Raw genomic sequence first — 24,872 nt, 5'->3', positions numbered from 1 at the left:
TTGTCCTCATTTGGAGGCCGTCCGGGGGACTTTGGAGGCCGTCCGGGGGACGTCCGGGCGGGGTTTCAAGAAGTGTCCGGGGAAAACCTGGACACTTCATGTAAGGAAGCACCTCATTGAATTTAAGTATATGTTAATAGTAAATGGATTACAAATTAGGTATTATTTTGTTTAAAAAAATCATACTCGTTCGGGGAAAAAATGCGATTTATGCCAAATGTCCGGGTTTTTTTAATGTTTGTCGGGTTTGGCGAAATTCGAGATGGCAGCCCTAGTTGCGAGAAGCTGTTCCCTTGAGGGTGGATCCGCTGGCAGGAGCTAGTGTTGCTATAAATTCGGTATCTTATGCTAGTATTTGTTTTACCGTGATAAATATTTGTAACAAGTGATTAGAGACACAATGTATATTGAGCTAATGTCAAAATTCGATTTCTCTAATCGCAAATCAACGGATAGATCGGTTATTGTATTCTACCATTATTCTACTCACGATTTGGTAGAAACTATATTTTTAATAGTAGTAACTGTCACTAATGACAATGACAGTTATTACGTCAAGCCGCAATTGTCAATGTCAAACACTGCACACATCGGCATTTCACGTGTTCACAGACGCAATTTTCTTTGCACACAAACACATTTCGGTTCGTAAGTGTTGTTGAATATTTTGTCATTAAAATGACCACAGAACACATATACCCTGACGGGAAGAACGGCAACTTCATACAAAAAAAATGCCAACAGCTATTGACACTAGCGCCCCAGTATTTGATCCGAGAAACTATTTTTAGCGCCAAATTTTGAAACTGGTGGTGTTATTTTTTGTTTGTATTATATTTTTTTGTAATTTTCTGACATATCACGAAAACAAAGCGAAACTTCGGTATTTAAATTGACCATTACCTGAATTTCGCTTTGTTTGCATGATACATCCATGTTTACGGAAAAGTATTTAAATGAAACAACATTTTAAGCGTTTTTTAGAATATTTATTTTTCGTTTTACAACTTTTTTCGAAGCGTCTTCGATGAACTGCCTATTTTTTAAAATACAGTATCGTTTTATGCAAATGTTTATGGTTGAAATTACTATGTGCATTTTATTTTTATCGTAATGCTCAGAACAATCAAGCAACCATTGGAAATTTAATTTTGTCCTTAAAATTTCTATGAGTTCATTTTTTATTTTTATTTTGCACCCATGCTCATTTAAAAAATTGTTTACCATTGTTGCAGCAATCTCTACTGTCTCCGTAAAAGCAAATTTTACATACTGAAGGCTATTGCGCATAGAATTATATTCTTTAAAACTAGTAAATAAATGATTTACCTCAGTGTTCTGGTCTGCAAGCATTGTGTTTTTGCACATATGGCAAACGGGTCCTAATTTTTTTAGCATATAACCACACACATATGCGCAAGCTTGCAGTTCTCCAGAACACTGGGATATTACAATGTTAGTTGCTTCTACAGCTGCCGTCAAATCAAATGTATCAACATCATCTACAGTTTCTTTGTTGGGGTTTGGCTGCGTTAAAAAAGATTTTAAATCATTTAATAATATATTACTATCTTCTTTGCAGTTTTTATTTTTACTGCTATGCAGTAAATTATTAATAATAGCAGTTTTAAGAGCTGCAACAAATTGTAGGGTGTTTGGGTTTGGGTTGCATCCACAATTGCTGCGGATGCAACCAAAACAGTTTTCCAATGGGTCTTGATTCAGTCTGCGCGTTGATAAACTTTTGATGTTGTACTGTTTTTCTAAGTTAAAAAATAGACGCTCAACTGCATTTAATGTTCTTATAAAACCCTCCAAAGAAGGCGGCTTGCATCTGGCCCCAATAAATTCTAATTCTTCAAACATAGCTTTCATTTCTTTGAAATAATTTAGATGTGGACTTTTTCGCGTAAAATTAGTGAGAAATTTTTTGCCTCGTTTCCGATCCGGCGTATCACCATTTAAGGTGTCGAACAGTTGGTCCATTTTTTCAATCAGCATGGCTGTCGTCGTCGCTTCTTGAGGCAGTTCATCTGGAAAGTAAACACTTATTTTTAACTATTGTTAAAGCAAGGCAATTTTTAAAATTCGTTATTATGAAATAGCGTCATGTTATAGCGTGATGTTATATAGCCAACGTTCTTTTATTCTTTTCCATGTCAAAGGCTATATGCATGCCAAATTTAATCCGAATCCGTTTAGCCGTTTTTGCATGATTAAGTAACAAACATCCAAACATCCACACTTTCACATTTATAATATTAGTTATGATTTTAGCATTATGACAACTCACTGTTTGCAATCTTCGCAAGCATTCCTGCAGCAACTGAATGGCTGAAGACTTGGCAAGCTAAGCTGACCTTCATTTTTTGCTTGAAGTTCGGTTCAATATGCTGCTTGGTTAAAGCAGGGGCAAAAACAAAATTCGGATTTATGTTATCTTTTTCATAAAATTCTTTTATGTGGCTCCATTTGGCTATTCCTGTAATAAAAAACATAAAATAATTAGAAATAATTAAAAAACAATCCATTTATTTCAGCACTGCATTGCAACCGTCCAACTAATTAATGACCTTATCATGTACTCATGTTATACCTAATTTATTATCCCTTATAAATACACAAAATTCAAATTACCTGGTACAGATTTTCCATCATTTTGCAAAACTTGAGGGCATTTGATGTTGTACTTGAGCAAATTATTTCTGAAGCATTTAATTAGGTGAGGTGGGTCCATAATTGTAACAATTTCATGGCCTTTAAAATCAAAAAATGGTCGAGCCACTGAGGAACCAAGGGAGTTTAATGCTCTGATGTTCACACCAAAGTTATCAGACACAGTAGCAGTGACATTCAATCCAGCTTGGAAACTTGCATCGAGAACCTGTAAATACAAAAAATAATATAGTTTCGCTATTTACCGTGCCTGTTCCAGACAGCGGGTTATGTTTTTCAAGTGATGTATGTACCTATATTTCTTTGGCACGCTCTAAAGCCTGAATGGCTTGTTGCATTTTAGCTTGTAAGGTATCGTTACATTAGTCTAAGTTGTGAGAGTGCCACAGGTTATATCAGATTTGTGTAATGTAAATCAATATTTAGGGTTTTCATATCTATTGATCTTTAAATGCCGATTACGAATATGTACATATGTTTGAATAGAATAAATAATTTGGAATGATATTATTATAATATCTTTTAATTTTTGGATGTAAATGTATTTGATGCCTCTGGGCATATTAGCCAACACTATCAAACATGAACATTCAAATTCAATATAAATTTATGCAAAATCTCAATACCTTGTAGCTTCTCTCTCTCTTTCTTTCAGTTTCTAAGGTTTTCAAACAAATGGGTTTTTTGTTTTGAGTATATTGGTTGAAAAAAAAACAATTCCCTAATCATTTAAAAAATAATAGTTACACACTTACTTCTTTTATAAGAACAGATAATCTATCAGCTGTAACACAGTCTCCAGAAAAGTAGTAGGCTAAAGGTTGTTTCCACTTTTTTCTAATGCCAATAGCCATAAAAAGCAATGCATGTGTGGCTGGCTCCATAGTTCTGCCTTGATTACCATGGTCTTGATATCCATCAATAATATCAAGTTTAGCATTGTATTGTAAATTTCTTCTTATCGACATTTCATCAAATGCTAAAATGCACAGGTTTTCTTCCTCTTCTCTTTTACTTGTTATGCCTTTAATTGTGTCAAATATTTGGCTATTTATACCACATTTCATTGGTATTTTGTTAAGTAAAGCTTTTAATGTGCCTTCGCTTGGTAGACAAAAGAGTCGCCTCAATAGTCTATAGCACCCAGTAGACCTTTTGTAGATGGTTAAAGCCATCACTTTTTCATCTACGCTCCATCTCCGTCCAGTCAGTTTTCTGGGAGTATTTTGAAGTTGACTTTGTAACAATAATGCAAATGGTCCTGATATATTTTTGTTCAACAAACTTTGTACATTACTGTCTGTGGTCAATTTTTTGAAGAGGACACGTGGTTGTTTTTTAAATTTGTTTCTTAGTCTTATTATTTCACTCAAATTTCTTCTACACCTTTTATAAAGTTTCAGTTTTCTTGGGGTCAATTCTATGGACTTGCTTAACTCCAGTTCCTTCAAAATCCCTTTAGATTTTGGCATCTGGAAACATAAATTATATCAATAAGTAAAATATTCTCATATAACTGTCTGTCTGTCTAGTCTTATGCTTGTTCCTTCACAATTTTTTTTATGTTTAATAATAAGGTCAATTGTTGGATTTTTATATATATATTTTTTCTCTCTATAGATTTATTAATTATTATGTTAGTTGTAAGTTTAATTTTATTTTGCTGTGCCCTACAGGGTCCACAATTGTACCTAGCTCTAAGCCCTATTGTTACACCTATTTTATACATTGTGGAATGCAAATAAATAATATGAATATGAATGAACTGCTGTTTTAAAACCTACCAAGTAAAAAGTATCTCCTTAGCTTATATAATAACAATAAAGAAAAAAATACTTAACAGAGCAACCATTATGTTGGTTTTAACCTTTCCTATACCATAAATAGAGACGAAAAAATGCATGTACATAAAATGTGCGTGAAAATTAGTTTACTACAAACCTTTAGGCTATCAGTAGTTGGTTCAGATATAGTGGGCACCTGAATAGGTAAGGATGCAGTTGCATCAGCTATGGTTGGCACCTGAACAGGTGAAGATGTAGTTGCATCAGCAATGTTTGGCACCTGAACAGGTGAAGATGTAGTTGCATCGGCTATGGTTGGTAGCTGAACAGGAAATGAAGGTTCCGTTGGTACTAGTTCCTGAAAATTTTAAATGGTTGTTGTGAATATCAGTTAGTGATAATCAGTTTCTACATTTAAATTATCAAGTTGTTTCAAATGGCTTATTATTAATTAGGCTTTCAGTCTAACCGGATGTAGCTGAGTAGCAGTGCTTTACAAGGAGCGACTGCCCTATCTGACCACCTCAACCCAGTTACCCGGGCAACCCAATACCCCTTGGTTAGACTGGTGTCAGACTTACTGGCTTCTAACTACCCGTAACGACTGCCAAGGATGTTCAATGACAGCCGGGACCTACAGTTTAACATGCTATCCAAAACACAGTCATTGGTGTCTAAGATATACTTAGAAAGTACATCCAAACTTAGAAAAGTTGCATTGGTACTTGCCTGACCTGGAATAGAACCTGCGCCCTCAAACTTGAGAGGTTGGTTCTTTGTTAGGCCAACATGACTTTTGTGTTGAATGCTATGTTTACTGTTTTTATTATTATTTCTAACTTGATTTTGTACGCATGAACATTTATCAATTCCAAGCGAATATTTTCAAGCTTTAACATGGACTGAGTTTTTTTATAATTAAAGTTGACTTACTTGAGATATTTCAACAGGGATAATTTTATCTTTTTCACTTCCAGTTGCAGTTGCACATTGTTCCTGGCGAAACTTTACCATTAAGCCTTCTGTTCCAATTGGGATGGCATAATTATTTAATCTAATCCTGGCATTGCTAGTAAAAGCGGTGTCATCAAAGTGCTTACTGCATAACATCTTGTGTTGTGTGTGTAAGTCTTTTAGTGATTTCTCAGTTGACCACTCTCCCATTGGGAAACAGTATTCAGCCCATACACGTGCCCTGAAATTATTGAAAACATTAGATCTAATTTTGTTTTTCTGTCTTGTCCTTCTTAAGGCTAAGAGAGATTATTATTATTCTTTATTGTACACAAAAACATGTAAAAACACACACAACACAGAGAAGACATGTACAAAGGCGAGCTTAACCCAGAACTGGGTTCTCTAACAGCAAACCTTAGAGCAGTCTTTCCCAAAGTGGGCGATAACGCCCCCTTGTGGGCGCTGCAGGTCTCAAGGGGGGCGGTAAGAGATCCAGAAAGAAAATGGGGGCGTTGTGTAGAGGCCTGGGGGGTCATTTGTAATTTTATTTACTCACAACAACAATTTGTGAACATCAACTAATATGAATTAAAAGATTGCTAAAGATTTAAAGATTCTCGAACAAACACTACTTTTATGCCCCAAAACTCAAAAATTTTCGCGCTCGCTTCGCTCGCGGTTTCTTTACTTGGCACTTCATTTTTTTATCACATATAGCTACTTTTAATGACCCATTACTAAAAAAATGCACGTTCCGTTTGCTCGCGGCTTCTTCATTTCACAGTTGCCTTTTATTTTATATATTTAGGACTTTTAGTGATCCAAAACGCAAAAACTTTCGGGTTTGCTTCACTTTATAGTTGTTTTTATTTTAAAAAATTTTTAGTCTACCCTAGCAAAAACGTAGCGTCGTTTTTAAGTCCTTTTATTAATAAGAAAGTAACTTCTAGTTTCCATATGAACTTTCTTATTTACGGTACTACTTTAAGTCCCAAAATTTTAATACATAGGCGCCAACACCAATAAAGAGTTAGTTTGGGCTACATTTTAATTAATTTTTGTTTTGAGTTCTAAGAAGCAAAAAGAAATAGCTTCTTTCTTCCCGTGTTTTTGCATTCACCAACCAGCAATAAGTTATGTACGATTGGGCTACATTTTACGTAATTTTTGCTTTGACTTGTCAACTATAAAAAAAAAATTCGCGCTCGCTTCGCTCGCGCATTCGGTAACTACATATGTCTCTGTTTTTCGTATGGATTTGAATTGCGGTTGGAGGGCGCCATAGAAATCTCGCCCAGGGCGCTGGTAGACTTAAAACCGGCACTGAATACATCATCTGTGTAAATTTCAACTCGGACGGACGGACGCACGGACGGACAGAGGAGCGAAAACAATAGGGTCCTGTTTTACCCCTTAGGTACGGAACCCTAAAACATGGGGGCGCTAAAAAAATATTTATTCTCAAAGTGGGCATTAGACAAAATAAGTTTGGGAACCACTGCCTTAGAGCGATAGAGAGATGCGATAGGGAAGAGAAAATTTAAAGTGCACAACATTAAACAAAACAAAGATGAAACTACATAACATAAAATATATACCTATAAAAAAAACATAAAATATAATAAATAAATAAATACATACATACAAATAAGGTCACGTTGACAGGAAATGTTCTTTAGTTCGTCCCTTGAAGACATCTAACGACTTGCTCTCACGTATACTGTGAGGCAGAGCGTTCCAAAGCCTTACAGCGCGCACAGTGAAGGATCCATCATAACGGCTCGAAGTATGAGGAGGGATACGGAGTAGGAGAGATATAGAGGAGCGACAGGGTTTGCCTCTAGGAACAAGGAACTCAAAACGTTCCCGAAGATAGCTCGGAGCGTTGGGATTATGAAGAAGAGAAAAGATAGAATATGAGAATATGATACGAATACACAAATTCTGCAGACGAGTTTGTCAAGAAGTTCTTCAGTCGCATCAAGAAAGCAGACATCAGCATAATCTAAAAGAGGGCGAAGAAGCGACTGAGCGAGAGTAATTTTTGTCGGAAAAGGCAGGAACTTCTGGAGACGTTTGAGTGACTGAAACGAGCAAAAAACCCTTCTGCTTACTTCTGCAATGTGTGAACCCCAGGATAAATGGCAGTCCATAATTACCCCCAAGTTCTTGACCGCAGAGGAGTATGGGATGGCAACGCTATCATATGAAACCGGTGGTGGAGAAGACAGCTTATTAAGGAAATATCTGCCACCAATAATGAGAGCTTGTGACTTGGCAGGATTGACTAGAAGTCCGAAATCCTTAGCCCATCGACTTATGTTTCTAAGATCATTATTGATGGCATCAATTGCTTTCGGCAGAGAGATCTTTAAAGGTTAAAGTGTTCTACATCAGTTTCTTGTATAGATAGGTGTACTCCTAGATATTTTACTGTTGTTTGATGAGGTAGTATAATTCCATTACATTTACTGGTGGACAGTCCGCTCGTTTTGACATGACAGTCACATGAACAGATTTTTTTAAATAAAACATTGGTCACTCTACTCCGCCCCTAAGACGACCCACTGACCCAGGATTCTGAAGACCCATACTAATAGAATGTAAGTACTTAATGAGTGAGAAAAGAATAAAAAATTGCTTAATTACTTACTTTAACATTGTATTTCTACCAGGTAGAGGAAATCTGTGAAAACTCAGGCTTCCATCTTCTATTGCAGTGATGTTACACTTGGCACACTTTCTTCTAAGTTCATAGCGTGTATGACGTGACATTTTAACAAAATGATGCACAAGTAGGCACACAAAACAGAGGAAATGAGTCTTTATCTCGTAAAATTGTCCAGGCACAAATAACAAACAAAATCCAAATAAAACTAGAAAATGAGTCTCTATCTCGTAAAACTGTCCAGGCACAACACAAACACAAATAATACTACGAAATGAGTCTCTATCTCGTAAAAATCCACAGGAAGTTAAAATTAAAAAACAAACGAAACAAATACAGGGTCTCTCGTCCGATGAACCACCATATTTGTTTTAATTTTTACGCGTTGTTGCCAGAGTAAAACTATTAAAAGCTTCTATGAAAATTATAAAATGTAGTAACAAGATGATAATAAGTCACAGATAAACTGAGAACATGAATTTCATTCTTAAAATAAATACTGATTTATTTTAAATCGGAATCATTAATCACCGTAATTTTAATTTTTTTTTTTTTGTGTGTTTATAACTAAAGAAATACTACTCATAGGGTAGAAATGTTTTTATCTGATCAAGCAAAACACCAGTATTGATATCTCTGTCTAGCGTATAGCGTTGTTTCTTTTTCGCTTCTTTTGCCCGACGTTTGCATTGGTTACTTGAAAACTTGACTCCCCGTGAAAATGACATACAAACGAAAAAAATATCACCACGGTGACACCCACCTGAAGAAAAGGTGGAGAGTGAGGAATCGGAAGAAGGATCTTGATCAAATTGACGACGATATAAAAGAAGGTACGTTTTGTTTACGAGTGGGAGCCGTCACATGGCTTGTCAGTCAGTTTTTGAGGTTAACATTTTGTGTAAAACTCGTGTTTCAATTTATTGATTTTGTGATAGAATTTACTTTATGATAGCTTAATGTTAAAGAAATATTTTATAATGCCTTTCACTGCGTTGGTTAGTTGCAAAATTCTAATTATAGCATAAATTGTGACTGTCAGTGTTTATATGGCAAACATTTTGTCTTTCAGAAAACGCCGAGAAGTTATTAAATCAAAGTGTAGACTTGGACCTGCCGGGTGCAGCGCAGCATTACTGCTTACATTGTGCTAGATATTTCATAAACGAGCAATCGCTTAACGAGCACTTCAAAACAAAAGTCCACAAGCGAAGGTTGAAGGCGCTTGAGCTCGAGCCCTACACTATCGAGGAGTCAGAACGCGCCGCAGGACACGGCAACTTCAAGCAGGCGGCTAAAAGAAAAATAGTCTCACAAAACACCGAAAAAGCAGATGCGGATGGTGATGCAATCATAGACGATATAAGCCCAAGTAAAAAGCAGAAAATTACGCAAGATGCTGCGTAAAAGCTTTACGAACGTAATTATTAAGGTTAGGGGCTGTAACATACAGCCAACAAGGAATTCTGCTCTATTTGTAAGTGGTGCCAAAGCTACTGAAAACTTTATTTACATAACTCCACATGTTGATTTCCCTGAAAGAATACAGGACAAGAAGGCTTTACAAAAAGTTCTGCAAAAAAGGAAGGCTGATATTGACCTGGCCAAGGTAGAAGGTCTCTGGCAGGTTTATGAGGACCTCAATGCGAAGAAAGCAGAGTATACCAAGAAAAAGGAAGAGTTATCACAAGAACTTGGGAAGCTGATCAAAAATGAACCAGACAGTGAAAACACAAAGAAACTTAAAATGCAAAGTGATCTCATTAAAGAAAATATTAAGAAATTAAAAGTACCTCTATGGTCAGCAGAAGAAGCTGCTATGGTTGAAGCCTTAAAGATACCAAACAATTTACATTATCGCACACCAGATAGCAAAAACAAAATTTTATACTCACAACTTTCTCGCCCCAAGAAAGAGAAGAACCATCTCAGAATAGGCAAACTAATGAATATTCTTGACTTTAAAAAGAATGAGAATTACTATTTATTAGGAAACGGAGCAATGTTTGAGTTGGGAGCAAAATTTTTTTTCAGCAAAATACTGAAAGACAAGAATTTTGTGCAGTTTTCAAATCCAGATTTTGTTAAAAGTTTAATCGTTGAAGGCAGTGGCAAAGACCATACTAACCCTGATGTCAGCTTCATTTTACATCATAATGAGGACACTAAAGTTAATATTGATAGCAGATTGCACCTCACTGGTGGGGGATCTCTCTGCTCCTTCCTTGCATACCATGCCAAGAATGTGTTGCCGGCCAAAGCCTTGCCCCTGAAGTACTTTACAATGGGGAGGCAGTACATACCTGCAGCTGCTGAAGAGGACAGTCTGTTCCACGTCAGCCAGTCATCTGTTGTAGAATTCTTTGGAGCTACTAAAACTGAGCAGGACCAAGATCAATTGCTTGACGAGCTCATTGACACGGTAAAACTTGCATACAGTAAAATTGGGTACCATTTCCGAATGAGTTTAGTTTCCGCTGACAAGTTGTCTATGTGGGAATCACTCAGGCTCTCGGTAGAGATGTATTCAACATCCTTAAAAGACTATGTGGAGGTGGCCAATGTGTCGGTGAGTGGAGACTTCCTCAGTAAGAGGTTGATGTTGACTTATGTTGAAAATAAAGAGAATAAATTCCCTCATTTGGTTTCTGGTACATTGTTGAATGTGCCAAAGTTTTTGGCATGTGCATTGGAGCAGGATGAACAGTTTACTGTTCCCAAATTTGCAAAGATCGAGAGATATTTATATTGTGATTAAAATCTCTATAACAAAGGATAAAGTCGGAAATGGCTTTTCCTGTGAGGTTTTATTGTTCTTTGATATAGAGATTTTGTTGTGCATTTCTTTCTCAAGTCTTTTAAAAAGGTGTTATTTCTAGAAATATTATATGAATAAAAAGCTTATTTTATTCAAAAATACTGTTTATTAATTTTCTAATAATCTCATGAGTAATAATATCAAAAATATAATACAATATCAGTTTACCTGGTCATTTACAAATCAAATTGGTATTCAGTTCTAACCCACTTGGGCTTTAGGGGATCAATGGGTGACTCCTGAGTGATCTCAATGACGTTCATATGTCCTGTCTTAGTGACCAGCACAATAGTGTGGGTTCTGAAAAAACAAATTATTAAAAAAAAGCTAATAAAATAGAAGTTTTAGAATCAAGTTCTTGGAATTTTATCACATGGGTTTGTGAAAAAATACTTACCTTGTTCCGTATCTTCCTTGCGGTATGCACACGTAAACAGAGCTCAGTTCTTTGAACAAATTCGGTCGCCTTTTCTCCAACTGGTGATCCGGCAAGTGGCTGAAAATATTCCTTAGTAAGTAGCCAACATTAAATTTCTACCTACTAAGTACAACTTCCCTCTTATTACTTTTAAGGGACCTATTTATCTATCTATCTACCACATTAAAAAACAGTTCTCTTATCTCTGTTAATATTTTCAGTAAGGTTGTTATTTTTTGCAATATAAAATCTTCTCTGCTCATCTTACCTCTCTTCCCACTTGAGAAGTTCAATAAGTTTATCCACAAGTTCCTGCTGCATACACACTTTGTTGAACGTGGTTATGATTTCTTTCAGTTTATTTCTGCCCGCTTCCACCTTCTTCAGAGGCTTCTCCGGCAGGGAGTTGCCGAAGCCCACATAAATATCCTTGTGTTCTGCCAGCTCGTCATTCGCGTTGTTGTATGAAGATATTAGTGGGCCACCTTGCCTGAAATAACCGGTAAACAGGCATCAAGCTTCTTGCAAAATTATTAGCATGAAGTCTTTTTCAAATCAATAACTAAATACAATACTTAGGTACATTGAGAGTTCTCGTTAATTTTGGAGGTAGTAAATTACTATTATACCTATTTATTTGAAGGGATTATTCTTTGTTTCTGCAGATATAGGTGCGTACCTGAATTCTACTGAGACAAATACAAACTCGTTACAGTTCTCAGTGTAGTTTTTAATTTGTTCAATATAGGTCTTGATGGGCCTGTCGCCTTTGACATAGTCAGCCACTATTTTTCCTCTACCTACAAAAAAGCAGATATCTTTTGTGACAGCCAAAAAGTTATTCATTCTATTTTTCTATCACTAGCCAGTGACTCCACTCCAATATAGCTTATTTAAGAATGTCGGGAGCAGGGATTGAAATTGGTAGGGTCAAGAAGACAACTTACTTTTGGCATCCGGTTTGTTATTGCCTGCTATGTTTAACAGCACTCCCAGCTTTTTACGCCTTGGAGCAACAGCTAACCAAGTCCCCCCTTCATTGACTTCCAAATCACGCCCTGCAAAGAGAAGAAAAGCTTTATGGTGACAAGTAGACAATTGCAGAACATTCAATAAAGTAGAAATGAGAACTTGCAGATCCTATGACAATATTTATGAGTTGTGGCTGAGATGGTAGCATGAAATTAAATAAATAATTTGAAACTTTTATATACCCCTAGTAAAGTGAATAGAAGTGAAATAGAAGTGTGATTCTTTTTCAGAGTAGATAACGTGTCCTGGGCCTCATGTTCATGCAGCTGAAGTATTTAATATGTACCTACCCACATGTTAAAACTTGTAACATGAAATTGGCATGGTGATTTAATTTGAAATGGTGATGACTGATTTAATTAAAGGTGTTACACCTCCGAGAACGTTAGGATCTTCATTCCATGGGGCCATATTTTGAGTGTGTCTGTCATAATACTCGTCTCTGTTTGAGACTAGTACTAGACTGTAGTCGCTCTTGGGATCATTGGTGCCATTATACATGAATAAGATGCACATTTTTCTTATCTACAAAAAAGAAAACAAAAAACAAACAGATAATTCACCAGTATGTAGTTTGGAAAATGTTAACAAAAGTATGCTTTATATAATATTATTTCTAACATGGTAGCGAGTCCAGTGCTCAGTACCTTTTTGCTGCCCGGATCAAAATGAGCTTCTTTTATTTTTCTTACAATACAATTATGAAGTCTTCTAGCAGCTGAATGGTAAATGGCTGAACCAGTATATTTAAAATTTACTACACGGATTGCTGGATACCTGAAGCAGGAAATAGGATACTTTTGGTGCGTGAACTTCTTCAGAATGCGAGGGAAGTCACGATGAAAAGTACAAAGCATGATAGAATGAATATTATTAAGTAGACTAATGGTAATGAGTCAAGTTTTATACTAGGAACCAAACTACCTAGACGAGTTACCAAGTCAATATTCTATTACTTACTTGTTATTGAAATGAGATGTGGTAAATACTTATCAAAAGTATAATCTACAAACAGCAATTTCTACAACGAGGTACTGATTAAATTTGTTATCAGCAGACATTTAACTATTTACAATTCATTGTTTGTCAAATCTGGTGATAATTTAGTCATTCGATCGGTAGGTACAAGGTACAACATTTCGGCTAAACTTAGATACAAATAACATGCAAATATCTAAGATATTTTCGTCATAATTACAATATCAGTCCGTTGTATACTCGTATTGTACAATTGATTGATTATCTTGATTGACTTCTAGTTGGATTTTAAGTTTCTGTAAACGAAAGACCTTTATTGTAAAAGAAAAAAATATTATTTCATATTTTTAAATTTTTTGTTTGTTGAATCTGGTTGAATCAGCTGATTGACTAAGATGACAGTTCAATAAATGTCGAAACAAAAAATCAAGGTGCAGCATTTCATAGAGAATATTCAAAAATCGCCTAAAATCGATTGCTAGACAGCAAGCCCCGACATATGATAGGTGGAATAAAAAGTTGTCATGTCAATGTCAATTTTCATTGCGAAATGGAAATATTAAAAAGACTGAGAAGAACTCGTATTTATTATTAATTTTGTCTTACTTTTCTCTAGATTTAATTTACTTAGTTTATTTTATCACATGAATATCGAAAATGGATTCGAGTTTACCATTTTTTAGTCTTCCAGTGAGTACAACAAGATTTAACAAACATCTGTTTTATGACTTGAAACGACTTATTCTCGTGTTTATTTTAGTTCGGGGATTCGGAGACTACGGACTTTTTCTCGAAGCCTCAGGAGTGTGGGTACGATGAGCTGCAGGCTACGTTACCGCCTCACGGATCGCTGTTGGGGCCTGATGACGTTCTGGCGCAGTTCCTGTCTGGTGACGAGCCGTTAGAAGAGCCTGACCTCAATGGGCCCACTACATTGCACTGTGAAATTTGTAAGAAGCAGTTTGACAATGCTAAGAAGTATTACGGACACTTGAGGGTACATTCCAAGGAGAACTCCTGGATTTGTGGTGAGTATTCATTTGCTTTTAGCAACTTCATTGTTTGAAGGAATTTTGAGGACATGAATTTGTTTATATTGTTACTTAAATTATAATACGGAGTGGATCATCTTGGTCTGTTATGTTTGTTTTCAATGCAAGTTCAGTTTAATTTGAAGGGAAATATAAAGCTGAAAATTACTTTTTCAACCGACTTCAAAAAAAGGAGGAGGTTCTCAATTCGGCTGTATTTTTTTTTTTTATGTTTGTTACTCGAATTCTCAAAGACGCCTGGACCGATTTCAAAAATTCTTTTTTTATTTGAAAGGGTATGCTTGTCATTTGGTCCCATCATCATCAGGTCAGGATCTGATGATGGAAACCCTGAGAAATCGAGGGCAACCTTCGAAAGTTGTAGGCATACTTAGGGTAAAAACTTGACATTCAGGTGCATGCCTAAAAGCACTATTCAACAGTGAAGGTTTGAAGCTGACCTGATGATGGAGACCAGAGAGGGTTGAGGGAACTCGACAACTGAATATGTAAACTACCTCATGTTTGGGCTTATATTATTTGTATTGACGAGACCTTTGCAACAATGCAGGTTTGGAGCTGACCTGATGATGGAGACCAGAGAAGGTCGAGGGAATTCGACAACTGAATATGTAAAATACCTCGTACTTGGGCTTATATTCTTTGTATTGATGAGAACTTTCCACATATATGGATAGTGACAACTATTCGTATCACTGAAAAGTTGTAAATAAAAAACTTTTTTACAAAAAAATTAAACCGACTTCCAAAAACACTAAAAAGTAAAAAAAAAAATGAAGTTTAGGTGCATCGGCCTAGAAGTCGGTGGCAAAATTAACTTAGTAACATCCATTAGACACCGACTTCTAGGCCGATGCACCTAAACTTCGTTTTTTTTTTTACTTTTTAGTGTTTTTGGAAGTCGGTTTAATTTTTTTGTAAAAAAGTTTTTTTCTTTGTTTAAGTACAACAATCTGTTAACCAACTATTTAAGATTATATTTACCTTATCTAAAAGTAAATTCCCAAATTGTTTCAGACAAATGTCCAGACCAGAAGTTCTCGACTAAACAGCAGTTGATGAAGCATGGGCTTACTCACAAGCCGCTGGAGAGAGAGTGGAAATGCCTCCAGTGCAGCATGGCATTCGAGGCCCTGTGGAATCTGCAGCAGCACCTGTTCTCTAAGCATTTGGATTATAAGTAAGGAAAATAATAGGTTTTATTTAATGCCACCAGTTTCATTCGCATCTTAATGGAACCACTTGTTAACTAAAAAGTTGCTTCTCGATAAATGAGCTCTCTAATACTAAACGAGATTTCCAAAACGGTTTAGTGACTTTTGAGTTAAAGATATTCAAAGGATGAAACAATTGAGCTAGACGGAGAGTTGATAGACTCATAGAACATCAAAAGTTGGGTTGATTAAGCCTTTTACACCTTTTTTTCACTGAGTCATAAGCTTGACAAATTCAAAGAGCCTGTAAAAAAGCACTTACACACAAATGCATTGTCATAAACAATTAAGCAAATAATTACAAAATATCTACTACTTCTCCAAGCTTGTATAAGTGTTTTGAATGTTATATTTTTATGTACAGACCTCACAAATGTGACCAGTGTGAGAAAAGCTTCACCAAACCTTCAGACTTAAAGAAACATAAGGACAGCATGCACAGTGGTAAGTCCCAATCAAAGTAATTGAGTACTAGTGTTGGATCTATCTTACTTCCCTATGTATGTAGTCCCTTTCACTATCTCCCTTTACATGATCTCCCTTTGTGATCCCTACTAATATTATAAATGCGAAAGTAACTCTGTCTGTCTGTTACGCTCTCACGTCTAAACCACTGAAATGATTTTAATAAAATATGGCAGAGAGATAGAGTTGACCTTGAGAAAGAACATAGGATTGTTTTTATCCCGGACTTTTGAAGAATCCTCTGGGAAATGCGATATAACCGAAATCTACGCGGGCGGAGCCGCGGGCGGAAGCTGGTTCCCTTATAGAGCCCCCTATCTTCTTCCTTATACAGGAATGAATTTTAAGCAGTGCGCAAAAAAAAACTGGTGGTCCAGAATCGTTAACAGAACATATCTGCATCATCAGTAAAAAAAAATTGTTCATTCTTTTTTCCGCCCTAAAATCAGCAAAATATGGATACCAACTATTCTTACGCGCGCCGATCGGAGCTCCGTCAGTAAACCGGTTTCGCGTTGCCGCCGTGCATACTATGACGACTGTGACCGAACTCATCATCATCATCCTCCGAGCCTTTTCCCAAACTATGTTGGGGTTGGCTTCCAGTCTAACCGGATTCAGCTGAGTACCAGTGCTTTACAAGAAGCGACTGCCTATCTGACCTCCTCAACCCAGTTACCCGGGCAACCCGATACCTCTTGATTAGACTGGTGTCAGACTTACTGGCTTCTGACTACCCGTAACGACTGCCAAGGATGTTCAATGACAGCCGGGACCTACAGTTTAACGTGCCATCCGAAACACAGTCATTGGTGTCTAAGATATACTTAGAAAGTACATACATACTTAGAAAAGTTGCATTGGTACTTGCCTGACCTGGAATCGAACCCGCGCCCTCTTACTCGAGAGGTTGGTTCTTTGCCCACTAGGCCACCATGACTTTTTTCCGACTGTGACCGTACTATCGGTTACAAAATAAACATCTTTCGATATCAGTAACTTTTCTTTTTTGTACTAAAACACTACAAAATAAAAATATACGTATCTATAAAACTTATTTAACTATAAGTTGACAAAGTTTGCGCACTGGATAAAATTCATTCCTGTATACTCTCCCTATCTACTTTCTTATGTGCCACCTCCATTTACGTCCTCATGTACTCTCATGTGTAATTATGTTAAACCGTATTGGATGTATGTGTAAAGGCAGGATCCGCATTTATATTAATTCATACTCCTGATTTCAGATGTAAAGAAATACGGTTGTCCAGAATGCGAGCATCGTTTCAAAGACCAGTCGAACTTGAAGCGCCACATGCTCACCCACAGCAAAGAGAAGCCCTACTGCTGTTCCGGATGCGGGAATAGGTTCCAACAGGTATGATTACCAAACTTAATGACGGCTCCCTACTAGCTTCTACGTTTAAGCATAAAGTGTGGGGACTACTATAGTTACATAGGAAAACTTCTCTTACTTAATCTGGATGTATTTTTAAACGGTTTTATTTAGCTCACCCTGTTTGTTTTATTTATTCTTGGGTCAAATTTAGTAATTCAAATTTCACCCTCTTCCTGTCAACCGATTAATCTGAAATTTTGTATACACCTTTCATTCCGATGACAATACAATATAGTAATATCAATAACATTGTAAATCCAATATGGCCGCCGGCACAAAATGGCGGATAACGTAGATTTTATCAATCCCATCAATATGGGTATCAAATGAAAGGGCTCAACAAGCAGAATACAATATACTATAAAAAATTGAAATCCAAGATGGCGGCCGCTACAAAATGGCGGATAACGTAGGTTTTATCAATCCCATCAATATGGGTATCAAATGAAAGTTCTCAACCAGTAGAATACAATGTACTATATAAAATTAAAATCCAAGATGGCGGCCTCTACAAAATGGCGGATAACTTAGGTTTTATAAATCCCATCAACATGGGTATCAAATGAAAGGTCTCAACAAGTAGAATACAATAATACTATGCAAAATTGAAATCTAAGATGGCGGATAACGTAGGTTTTATCAATCCCATCAATATGGGTATCAAATGAAAGGGCTCAACAAGCAGAATACAATATACTATAGAAAATTGAAATCCAAGATGGCGGCCGCTACAAAATGGCGGATAACGTAGGTTCATTTGATACCCATGTTGATGGGTCTCAACAAGTAGAATACAATTTACTATGCAAAATTGAAATCTAAGATGGCCGCCGCTACCAAATGGCTGATAACAATTTTTTATCAATCCCACCAATATGGGTATCAAATGAAAGGGCTTCACAAGTAGAAAACTGTCAGTAACTCCAGCGGGGCCCAACAGGGCCAAGGCCTGCCTGGGCTGCGAGATTGTTCGAAAGAGTTACCGCGGCCCTGGTACATAAAAGGCCTACGACGGAACAAAACGGTTCTTATTCAAGAGTCTGGCACTCCCTCACCGCTGCTGACCCACAGCAGGAGAGGTCATGTGATGATTTTTGGGGTCGTTAAAAAAAAAAGTACATGTCTGGAAGGGCTATGTATTGAAGAATTAGATTGTAATAAATTGTCAGGTAAGAGACCGTGTAATAATGATGCACTAAATGAATTAGATAGAATCAGGAATATTCGGTAGGCATTTTCATTAAATACTAAAAACTAGAAAATAAAAAATCGGTAAAAAAACTTTTAAGTTAAACGGTTTTATCTTATGTGCACTGAAAACTAGAAAATAAAAAAATAGTTACTTACCTGTCAACCTACGTAGGTGGTCCCGGTCATATTAGACTAAAATAAAAACGTGGGGCCCATTAACTATTGCTGTAGTACTCTCTTCTAGAGGTGTAATAGGTGTGAATTGCATCGACTTACTATAATCGTAACTGGAGATTTTGACAATCAATAATCACAGGTACAATTGACAGGTAAGTAACTATTTTTTTATTTTCTAGTTTTCAGTGCACATAAGATAAAACCGTTTAACTTAAAAGTTTTTTTACCGATTTTTTTTTGATAGTTTTCGCTATTTGCCTAAAACCAGACGATTGTTGAACAGATGAAATTTAAAAAGCTTCTGACAAAATCAGTCACATTTTGTGGTAGCCTCAAAACAAAATAACATGTACAAAATCTTGTACAGTTCTCGTAAAACTGCTCTTATTGTGTACCATCTACCTTCTTTTATTATCTAAAATTGGTTTCTGCGCCGGTATACGCGCAATTTTATTTTAAAACAAAAAATTGCGAGAACTATACCAAATGAACATGATTGTTCAGTTAGCGTCAATGAAACGCCACGCTGCCAACTGTCAGCTGAGCAGACACACCGTGGAGCCGACAGACAAGACGCGCCGGAACTACTGCCGAGTCTGCGGCATGAGCTTCCAGTACAAGAGTGCTCTACTAGAGCACTGTGTCAGGTAACGTCCTACTATTATTGGCCTAGTACTTGTTGTCAATTTTCCTGAATGGGTCCAGTGACTAATATGGGTCTATATTGCTCCAGCAGTTTAGATGCTTATTTCAAAAACTTAACCTACCTGATTCCAAACTATGTTGGGTTCAAGTCAGCTTCCAGTGCAGCCATATACAGGTGATTGGTTTGTATAAAGCGACTGCCTTTCTGAGCTCTTACCTAGGCAACCTGATACTGCTACGGTAAGATTGCTTAATTATTTGTTGAATTTCGGGCTCCCGACTACTCGTAGCGACTGCCAGAGGACAGCCGGGGCCCACCAATTTAACGCACCTTCTGACACGTAACCGTTGCTTAACCTTATAATCGATCATCCCTTTCAATCTTCCAGACAACACACAATCGCTCCCCCCAAGCCGCCTGAAGTCGACAAAGAAGATAAGAACCATCTAAACGACACAAATCGCATCGTAGACAACATAGTCGATGACATTCTATCTGCCGAAGACGACTATATGACTATGACCACACAAAACGAGATACTAAACGTATACAACCCTACTGATATAGACAATAACCCAGAAAACTTAATGCAGATAGAACTATTAAAAGAAATGAATCAACTACACATACTCGACGGAGAATTATTCTACAATGATATAGATTTCGATAGCATACAACCCAGCCATATGTTCAATACAAACACTAACGATATGGACTATGGTACCGATAAAAATGCTGAAATTCTCTTCGATTTTACCGACGGCAGCAAAAGTATGGATCAGGAAATTATGAATACACTATTTCATGTCAAAGCTGAGTATTTGCCCGATGAGTTACTAAATCCTCCTGAAGTTATGAATATGCCTGAAAAAAGTAATATTTTAGATAATCATGTGTCTGTGAATGAATGTGCTACAATATTTGAAAGTGATGTGGATTTAGAAGCCAGTACGAATTTAGCAGCTAATTTAAATCAGTTGATTGGTGAAAATAATGTTCAGTATATATCTACTGAGGACGATGATACATTTATAATAAGTTTAAATAGTGAAATTGATGCTGAGCAGTTAACTGACATGTTGAATATAGGTGTAGAATTAGTTAATGATAAAATTAAGGAACAAAATATTATTCCTTCTTCTGAAATTAGAAATGAGGTTCCTAGCATAAAGGCTGAAGTTCCAGAGCCTATCATAGACAATCCAGGAGAGCTGATATTTCCTAAGCCAGTAGTAGTGAAACTGGAAGAACCAGTAACTGAGATGCCCATGAATTCGATGGCTTCTGAAGATCAGAAGACTATGAAATATCACAAGCCAGTAGTGGTAAAATTAGAAGAGCCACTAAGTGAAGTGCCGATGAATGTAATGGCTCCTGACAATCAGAAGAAGACAGTGAAAGCTAAGCCTATTAAAAGAGTCTTATATGTTTGCGTACATTGTAATAAGGTTTTCAATAAGAAGGATAATTATAGATCTCATATAGGTAAGGATGAAATTGGTTTGTTTTAAGATGTTTCCAATACCATGTTTACTAATTCCATTTTTTTTTAATTTTTCCATTTCAAACACCCAGTCTCAATCCATCCAGCTTCCACCAATAGATTTACCCATGTCCCTTAGAAACTAAACAGCAATATGCATCTGGATAAAAAACAGCCTTCCTCGATAAATACGCTATCTACTCTCTGAAAAAAATTGACAAATCGGGTCAGTAGTTCCTTCGAGCAATAAAATAAACTTTCATCATTATAATATATGTATAGATAGATAAATATCTGAGGGCACGGCAGTGCCCCAGCCAAGACTCGAGCAAAGCGGGCACGGCCGCACCATCTTTTCTCGAAGCGTTTCGGGGTATACTTTATGAGGTACACCAATTTTACATTTAATTTTCTAGATGTATATATTTATTCGTATTTTTAGCAACTCACGAGCCATCTCTCCGGCAACACAAATGCAAGGTCTGCGGCGAGAAGTTCAGCTACAAGTCTACACTAAACAAGCACACTCGCGACAAACACACGCCGAGTGTAATCTGTGGACATTGCTGTCAGATATGTGATCGCGTCTTCCGATTTGCTTGGATGGTGAGACTTATTTTTTTAAACTGAAATTAGACTTCTTGAGCAGTTTTTTAAGGTCCAACGCCGAGTCCTATGTGATTTTTATTTGTTCCGTACCCAAAGGGTAAAACGGGACCCTATTGTTTTCGTCCGCCCGCCTGTCACCAGGCTGTATCTCATGAATCGTGATAGTTACAGAGCTGAAATTTTCACAAATGATGTATTTCTGTTGCCGCTATAACAACAACTGAAAACTAGAATTAAATAAATATTTTGGGGGGCTCCCATATAACAAACGTGATTTTTTTTGTCCCTTTTATATTTTGTAAAGGGAACAAATATAATGACCACCATAAAATGCTTTGATACCCTAAGTTTTGTAACCAGAAATATCTACTGAACACCAGAAAAATAAAGTCTAAAAGTGTAATAGTACCAGCTATTTTAGTCACGACTTCACTTTAAATTGTATTCGACCACCAAAAAATTATCACCAACTCTTGACGACCAAATTAATGTATTATTTTTGCCTAAATAAGTCACTGTGATTGCCATAAAATGTAGGCTTATTACCAAATAAAGTATTATGATGCCATATTAAGTTATGTGTCCGGCTTACAATGCATGCGTGAGTGTCAGTATGACGAGTGACAGGGGAAAATGGAAGAAAATGACATATTGCGCCGACGCCAAATAAAATTGGGAACAGGGCAGGAGAAAGAAGATGAAAAATGTGTTTCTCAATACACTCCCTCGAAAACACACTCTTATCGCACTGTTTAGAGGCATGCAATAGACAATTTTCCACGCTAGTGCAGGAAAAGGGTCCCCATAATGTTATTACATTTATTTTATCAGGCCAAACTTATTTTTTTGCAGTCACTTGAACTTTTTTGATGATCATTTACTTCTTTTGGTGATCATTTACTACTTTTGGTGATCATTTACTACTTTTGGTGATCATTTACTACTTTTGGGATAACAATGATTTATTTGGACTCATTTTACTTAAATAGGATAGCAGAATTTAAAAACTTTGGTTATCTTACTTTAAAATGGTGGTTTAATTTTGGTGATCATTTACTATTTTTGGCTTACGCATGATTTATTTTGGAGTAATTTCACTTAAATAGGATAGCAAAGTGTTAAAACTTTGGTGATAGTTTTACATTAAAATGCGAGTTTCATTTTGGTGATCATTTACTATTTTTGTCTGCTGTTTGTTACTATATCTGGTGATCAGTTAAACATAAGCCTTTTGTAAACATCTTTGGCAGCAGTAAAGCCAAAATTGGAATGGGCAACTAGAATCAAACTTAGTTATAATTTTGACGTTCATAAGTGCTTGTAAAGGCCTACATGAAATAAATGATTTGATTTGAAAAAAATATCACGTTTGTTGTATTCCCATACAACAAACGTGATATTTTTGTCTGTTTCATAAATAATGGTACGGAACCCTTCGTGCGCGAGTCCGACTCGCACTTGGCCCGTTTTTAAATTTTAGAATTATTCAGCAGTTCAGTTTGGTATTCGTTTGCTCGGGTAACTGGGTTGAGGAGGTCAGATAAGCAGTCACTTTTTGTAAAAGACTGGTACTGGTAAATATTAGGTAATACATGTCATATACCGCGATAAAATCCGTAGAAGTAGTTTTATTTCAACGTTAACTATATATTTCAGCTTCGTGAACACCTGGACCGTGACCACGACGGTCTGAAGCCGCACGCGTGTGACTACAAAGACTGTCAGAAAAGGTTCTACAAGAAGTCAGACCTTATTGTACATAAAAGGTATTTCTTTTTTATCTAGCTTCGTCTTTTGTTTATACCGAATCCTTTTTTTTAAATTCCGATTTCCCAAGTTACTAGAAGACAAATAAAAAACTGGTTGTATTTGTAATTTAATATAAGCCGTTATTAAACTGACTTTCCAAAACGAACGCAAATCTTTTAGTTGGAGGATAAATAAGTTTATGATAGGCGCATTCGCCTGCAGCTTAAGAAGTCTTGACAGAAGATTATTAATAATTTTATACTACCCTCCTTAATTAAATTTATTCCTCCATCGTATCTACAACAAACGTATTTAATATTAAGCATACATGTATATCCCAGGTCCCACACAGGCGAGCGTCCATTTGTATGTGACATCTGCAAGCGCACGTTCCCTCAGGCGGGACATCTCAAGCGACATGAACGAGACGTCGACTGCACCAAGTTGTAAGTACTGCATGTTACCCCAGTGGGGCCCAGCAGCACTTTGCGCTTAATTGTTTTTTTCAGTTGCATTTAATTCCGGTTTAAAGTTGCACATAACTCAGTTTTGGAGTAATAATGTTATAAATAAGTTTAGTATTATGCCCATTTTCACCAACAAATACCTAAATTAAGGGATCCCCTAAGAGCATTTACGGAACACTTAATAAGGATTTCGTTTTCACCAAAGTTTAGGTATCCCTTATCCATAGTTATTTATGTCAGATTAAGAGATTGTTGGTGAAAATGGGCATTATTGTCTTCTCTGTAACTTATTGTGAATGTTGTGCCTGTAAGTGACATTTACACTGTAAACACATAAATATGAAACTAAGCAACTGTACTTGTTTAGTAAATATGTTTGTTGGTTTACCTGAATAAATAAATAAATAGACTCAATTTTTAACAAAATTCAAAAAGAATGTTTAAATTGATCTTTCTTAACTATTTAATAAAAGTCCGTTGCACTTAAGTTTATTGTGTCTTTGGCTCCTATTTTTGTACATATACATACCTACTAATATTTAATTTATTGTTTCAGCGTAAAGAAGGACGAGACGGTTCAGAAGGTGCAGAAGGCGCAAAAGAAGGCCCCACCGAGAGCCACATCTGTGATATTAAACTTAAACCTTAAATAAATTATGCATTTAACCAAAACACCTTTTTTTTATGGCTGTTGAGTTAAGTGTGGTTGCAAAACGGACCATATTTCAACGTCATAATATATAATATTTTTAGACAAGTGTTCAACAGACGTTCAAAAGTTTTTGTGGTACGACGGCTAGAATTTGTATGTAGTGATGTGGCTGTGCGCTCCGGACCATATGAAGTTGGTAAGAGGTGTTAAAATAAAATAATTTAATACAAAAGTAATATTTATTCTTACGTAATAATTTTGACATCATGATTTAACCAGCAGATTTAGCACGAATTTTTGTGATAGCGAATCACTTATATTGTCGCTTATTTTTTATTATTTAAAACGATGAAATAAATCTCAGATTTTTTTAAACAATTACTTTTAAAAGAAAATCAATATAACTATTTCACAAAAACTCGTGCTAAGCCATCCAT

The 24,872-nt window shown here is 36.3% G+C and overlaps 4 protein-coding genes across 13 annotated transcripts; 3 read left to right on the top strand and 1 right to left on the bottom strand.

Annotated features, from left to right (window-relative positions):
- Nucleotides 1-528: 528 nt before the first annotated feature.
- Nucleotides 529-10,069, top strand: LOC110375634 (zinc finger protein 593 homolog). 2 transcript variants are annotated; one of them, XM_021333819.3, is made up of 3 exons: nt 529-683; nt 8,812-8,918; nt 9,158-10,069. In XM_021333819.3, exons 1-3 carry the CDS (start codon nt 679-681, stop codon nt 9,490-9,492), a joined length of 447 nt encoding a protein of 148 aa, XP_021189494.3. In that variant the 5' UTR covers nt 529-678; the 3' UTR covers nt 9,493-10,069. The 2 variants fall into 2 exon arrangements, with proteins under 2 accessions (XP_021189494.3, XP_063896466.1); XM_064040396.1 differs by lacking the exon at nt 529-683 and having other exon boundaries at nt 8,807-8,918.
- On the top strand, nt 9,833-10,843 carry LOC126053448 (serine--tRNA synthetase-like protein Slimp). Its single transcript, XM_021333818.3, has one exon. The coding sequence runs from the start codon at nt 9,833-9,835 to the stop codon at nt 10,841-10,843; it is 1,011 nt and encodes a 336-aa protein (XP_021189493.3).
- Nucleotides 10,844-10,986: 143 nt separating this feature from the next.
- On the bottom strand, nt 10,987-13,688 carry LOC110375635 (transport and Golgi organization protein 2). Of its 8 annotated transcripts, none has more exons than XM_064040394.1 (8): nt 13,552-13,688; nt 12,975-13,130; nt 12,728-12,878; nt 12,269-12,379; nt 12,001-12,121; nt 11,590-11,811; nt 11,301-11,399; nt 10,987-11,203 (listed from the first exon to the last, which is right to left on the bottom strand). In XM_064040394.1, exons 3-8 carry the CDS (start codon nt 12,867-12,869, stop codon nt 11,080-11,082), a joined length of 819 nt encoding a protein of 272 aa, XP_063896464.1. In that variant the 5' UTR covers nt 12,870-12,878; nt 12,975-13,130; nt 13,552-13,688; the 3' UTR covers nt 10,987-11,079. The 8 variants fall into 8 exon arrangements, with proteins under 8 accessions (XP_063896464.1, XP_021189499.3, XP_049699072.2 ...); XM_021333824.3 differs by having other exon boundaries at nt 13,001-13,130; XM_049843115.2 differs by lacking the exon at nt 13,552-13,688 and adding an exon at nt 13,314-13,452.
- On the top strand, nt 13,625-24,455 carry LOC110375633 (protein suppressor of hairy wing). 2 transcript variants are annotated; one of them, XM_049843058.2, is made up of 11 exons: nt 13,625-13,762; nt 14,092-14,359; nt 15,401-15,563; nt 15,962-16,041; nt 17,310-17,440; nt 19,334-19,476; nt 19,864-20,960; nt 21,401-21,564; nt 23,224-23,333; nt 23,658-23,762; nt 24,340-24,455. In XM_049843058.2, the coding sequence occupies exons 1-11, from the start codon at nt 13,742-13,744 to the stop codon at nt 24,434-24,436; spliced, it is 2,379 nt and encodes a 792-aa protein (XP_049699015.2). In that variant the 5' UTR covers nt 13,625-13,741; the 3' UTR covers nt 24,437-24,455. The 2 variants fall into 2 exon arrangements, with proteins under 2 accessions (XP_049699015.2, XP_021189492.3); XM_021333817.3 differs by lacking the exon at nt 13,625-13,762 and adding an exon at nt 13,817-14,021.
- Nucleotides 24,456-24,872: the final 417 nt, after the last annotated feature.

The sequence above is a fragment of the Helicoverpa armigera genome, chromosome 22, assembly GCF_030705265.1.
Source record: "Helicoverpa armigera isolate CAAS_96S chromosome 22, ASM3070526v1, whole genome shotgun sequence".
In the NCBI taxonomy this organism is placed as follows: Eukaryota; Metazoa; Arthropoda; class Insecta; order Lepidoptera; family Noctuidae; genus Helicoverpa; species Helicoverpa armigera.
Note: the sequence above shows the minus strand (reverse complement) of the source record. Positions and strands in the feature narration are given on the sequence as shown.

Bases quoted from the DNA above. Each gene is read 5' to 3' on its own strand.
- LOC110375634 (XM_021333819.3), top strand. The intron at 8,919-9,157 runs GTACGTTTTGTT...TTTGTCTTTCAG, and splicing joins TGACGACGATATAAAAGAAG to AAAACGCCGAGAAGTTATTA.
- LOC126053448 (XM_021333818.3), top strand. From the start codon at position 9,833: ATGCAAAGTGATCTCATTAAAGAAAATATTAAGAAATTAAAAGTACCT.
- LOC110375635 (XM_021333820.3), bottom strand. From the start codon at position 13,210: ATGCTTTGTACTTTTCATCGTGACTTCCCTCGCATTCTGAAGAAGTTC. The intron at 12,879-13,000 runs GTACTGAGCACT...TCTTTTTTGTAG, and splicing joins TTGATCCGGGCAGCAAAAAG to ATAAGAAAAATGTGCATCTT. The intron at 12,380-12,727 runs GTGTAACACCTT...TTCTCTTTGCAG, and splicing joins AGATCCTAACGTTCTCGGAG to GGCGTGATTTGGAAGTCAAT.
- LOC110375633 (XM_021333817.3), top strand. From the start codon at position 13,989: ATGGATTCGAGTTTACCATTTTTTAGTCTTCCA. The intron at 15,564-15,961 runs GTAAGGAAAATA...TTTTATGTACAG, and splicing joins TCTAAGCATTTGGATTATAA to ACCTCACAAATGTGACCAGT. The intron at 23,334-23,657 runs GTATTTCTTTTT...TGTATATCCCAG, and splicing joins GACCTTATTGTACATAAAAG to GTCCCACACAGGCGAGCGTC.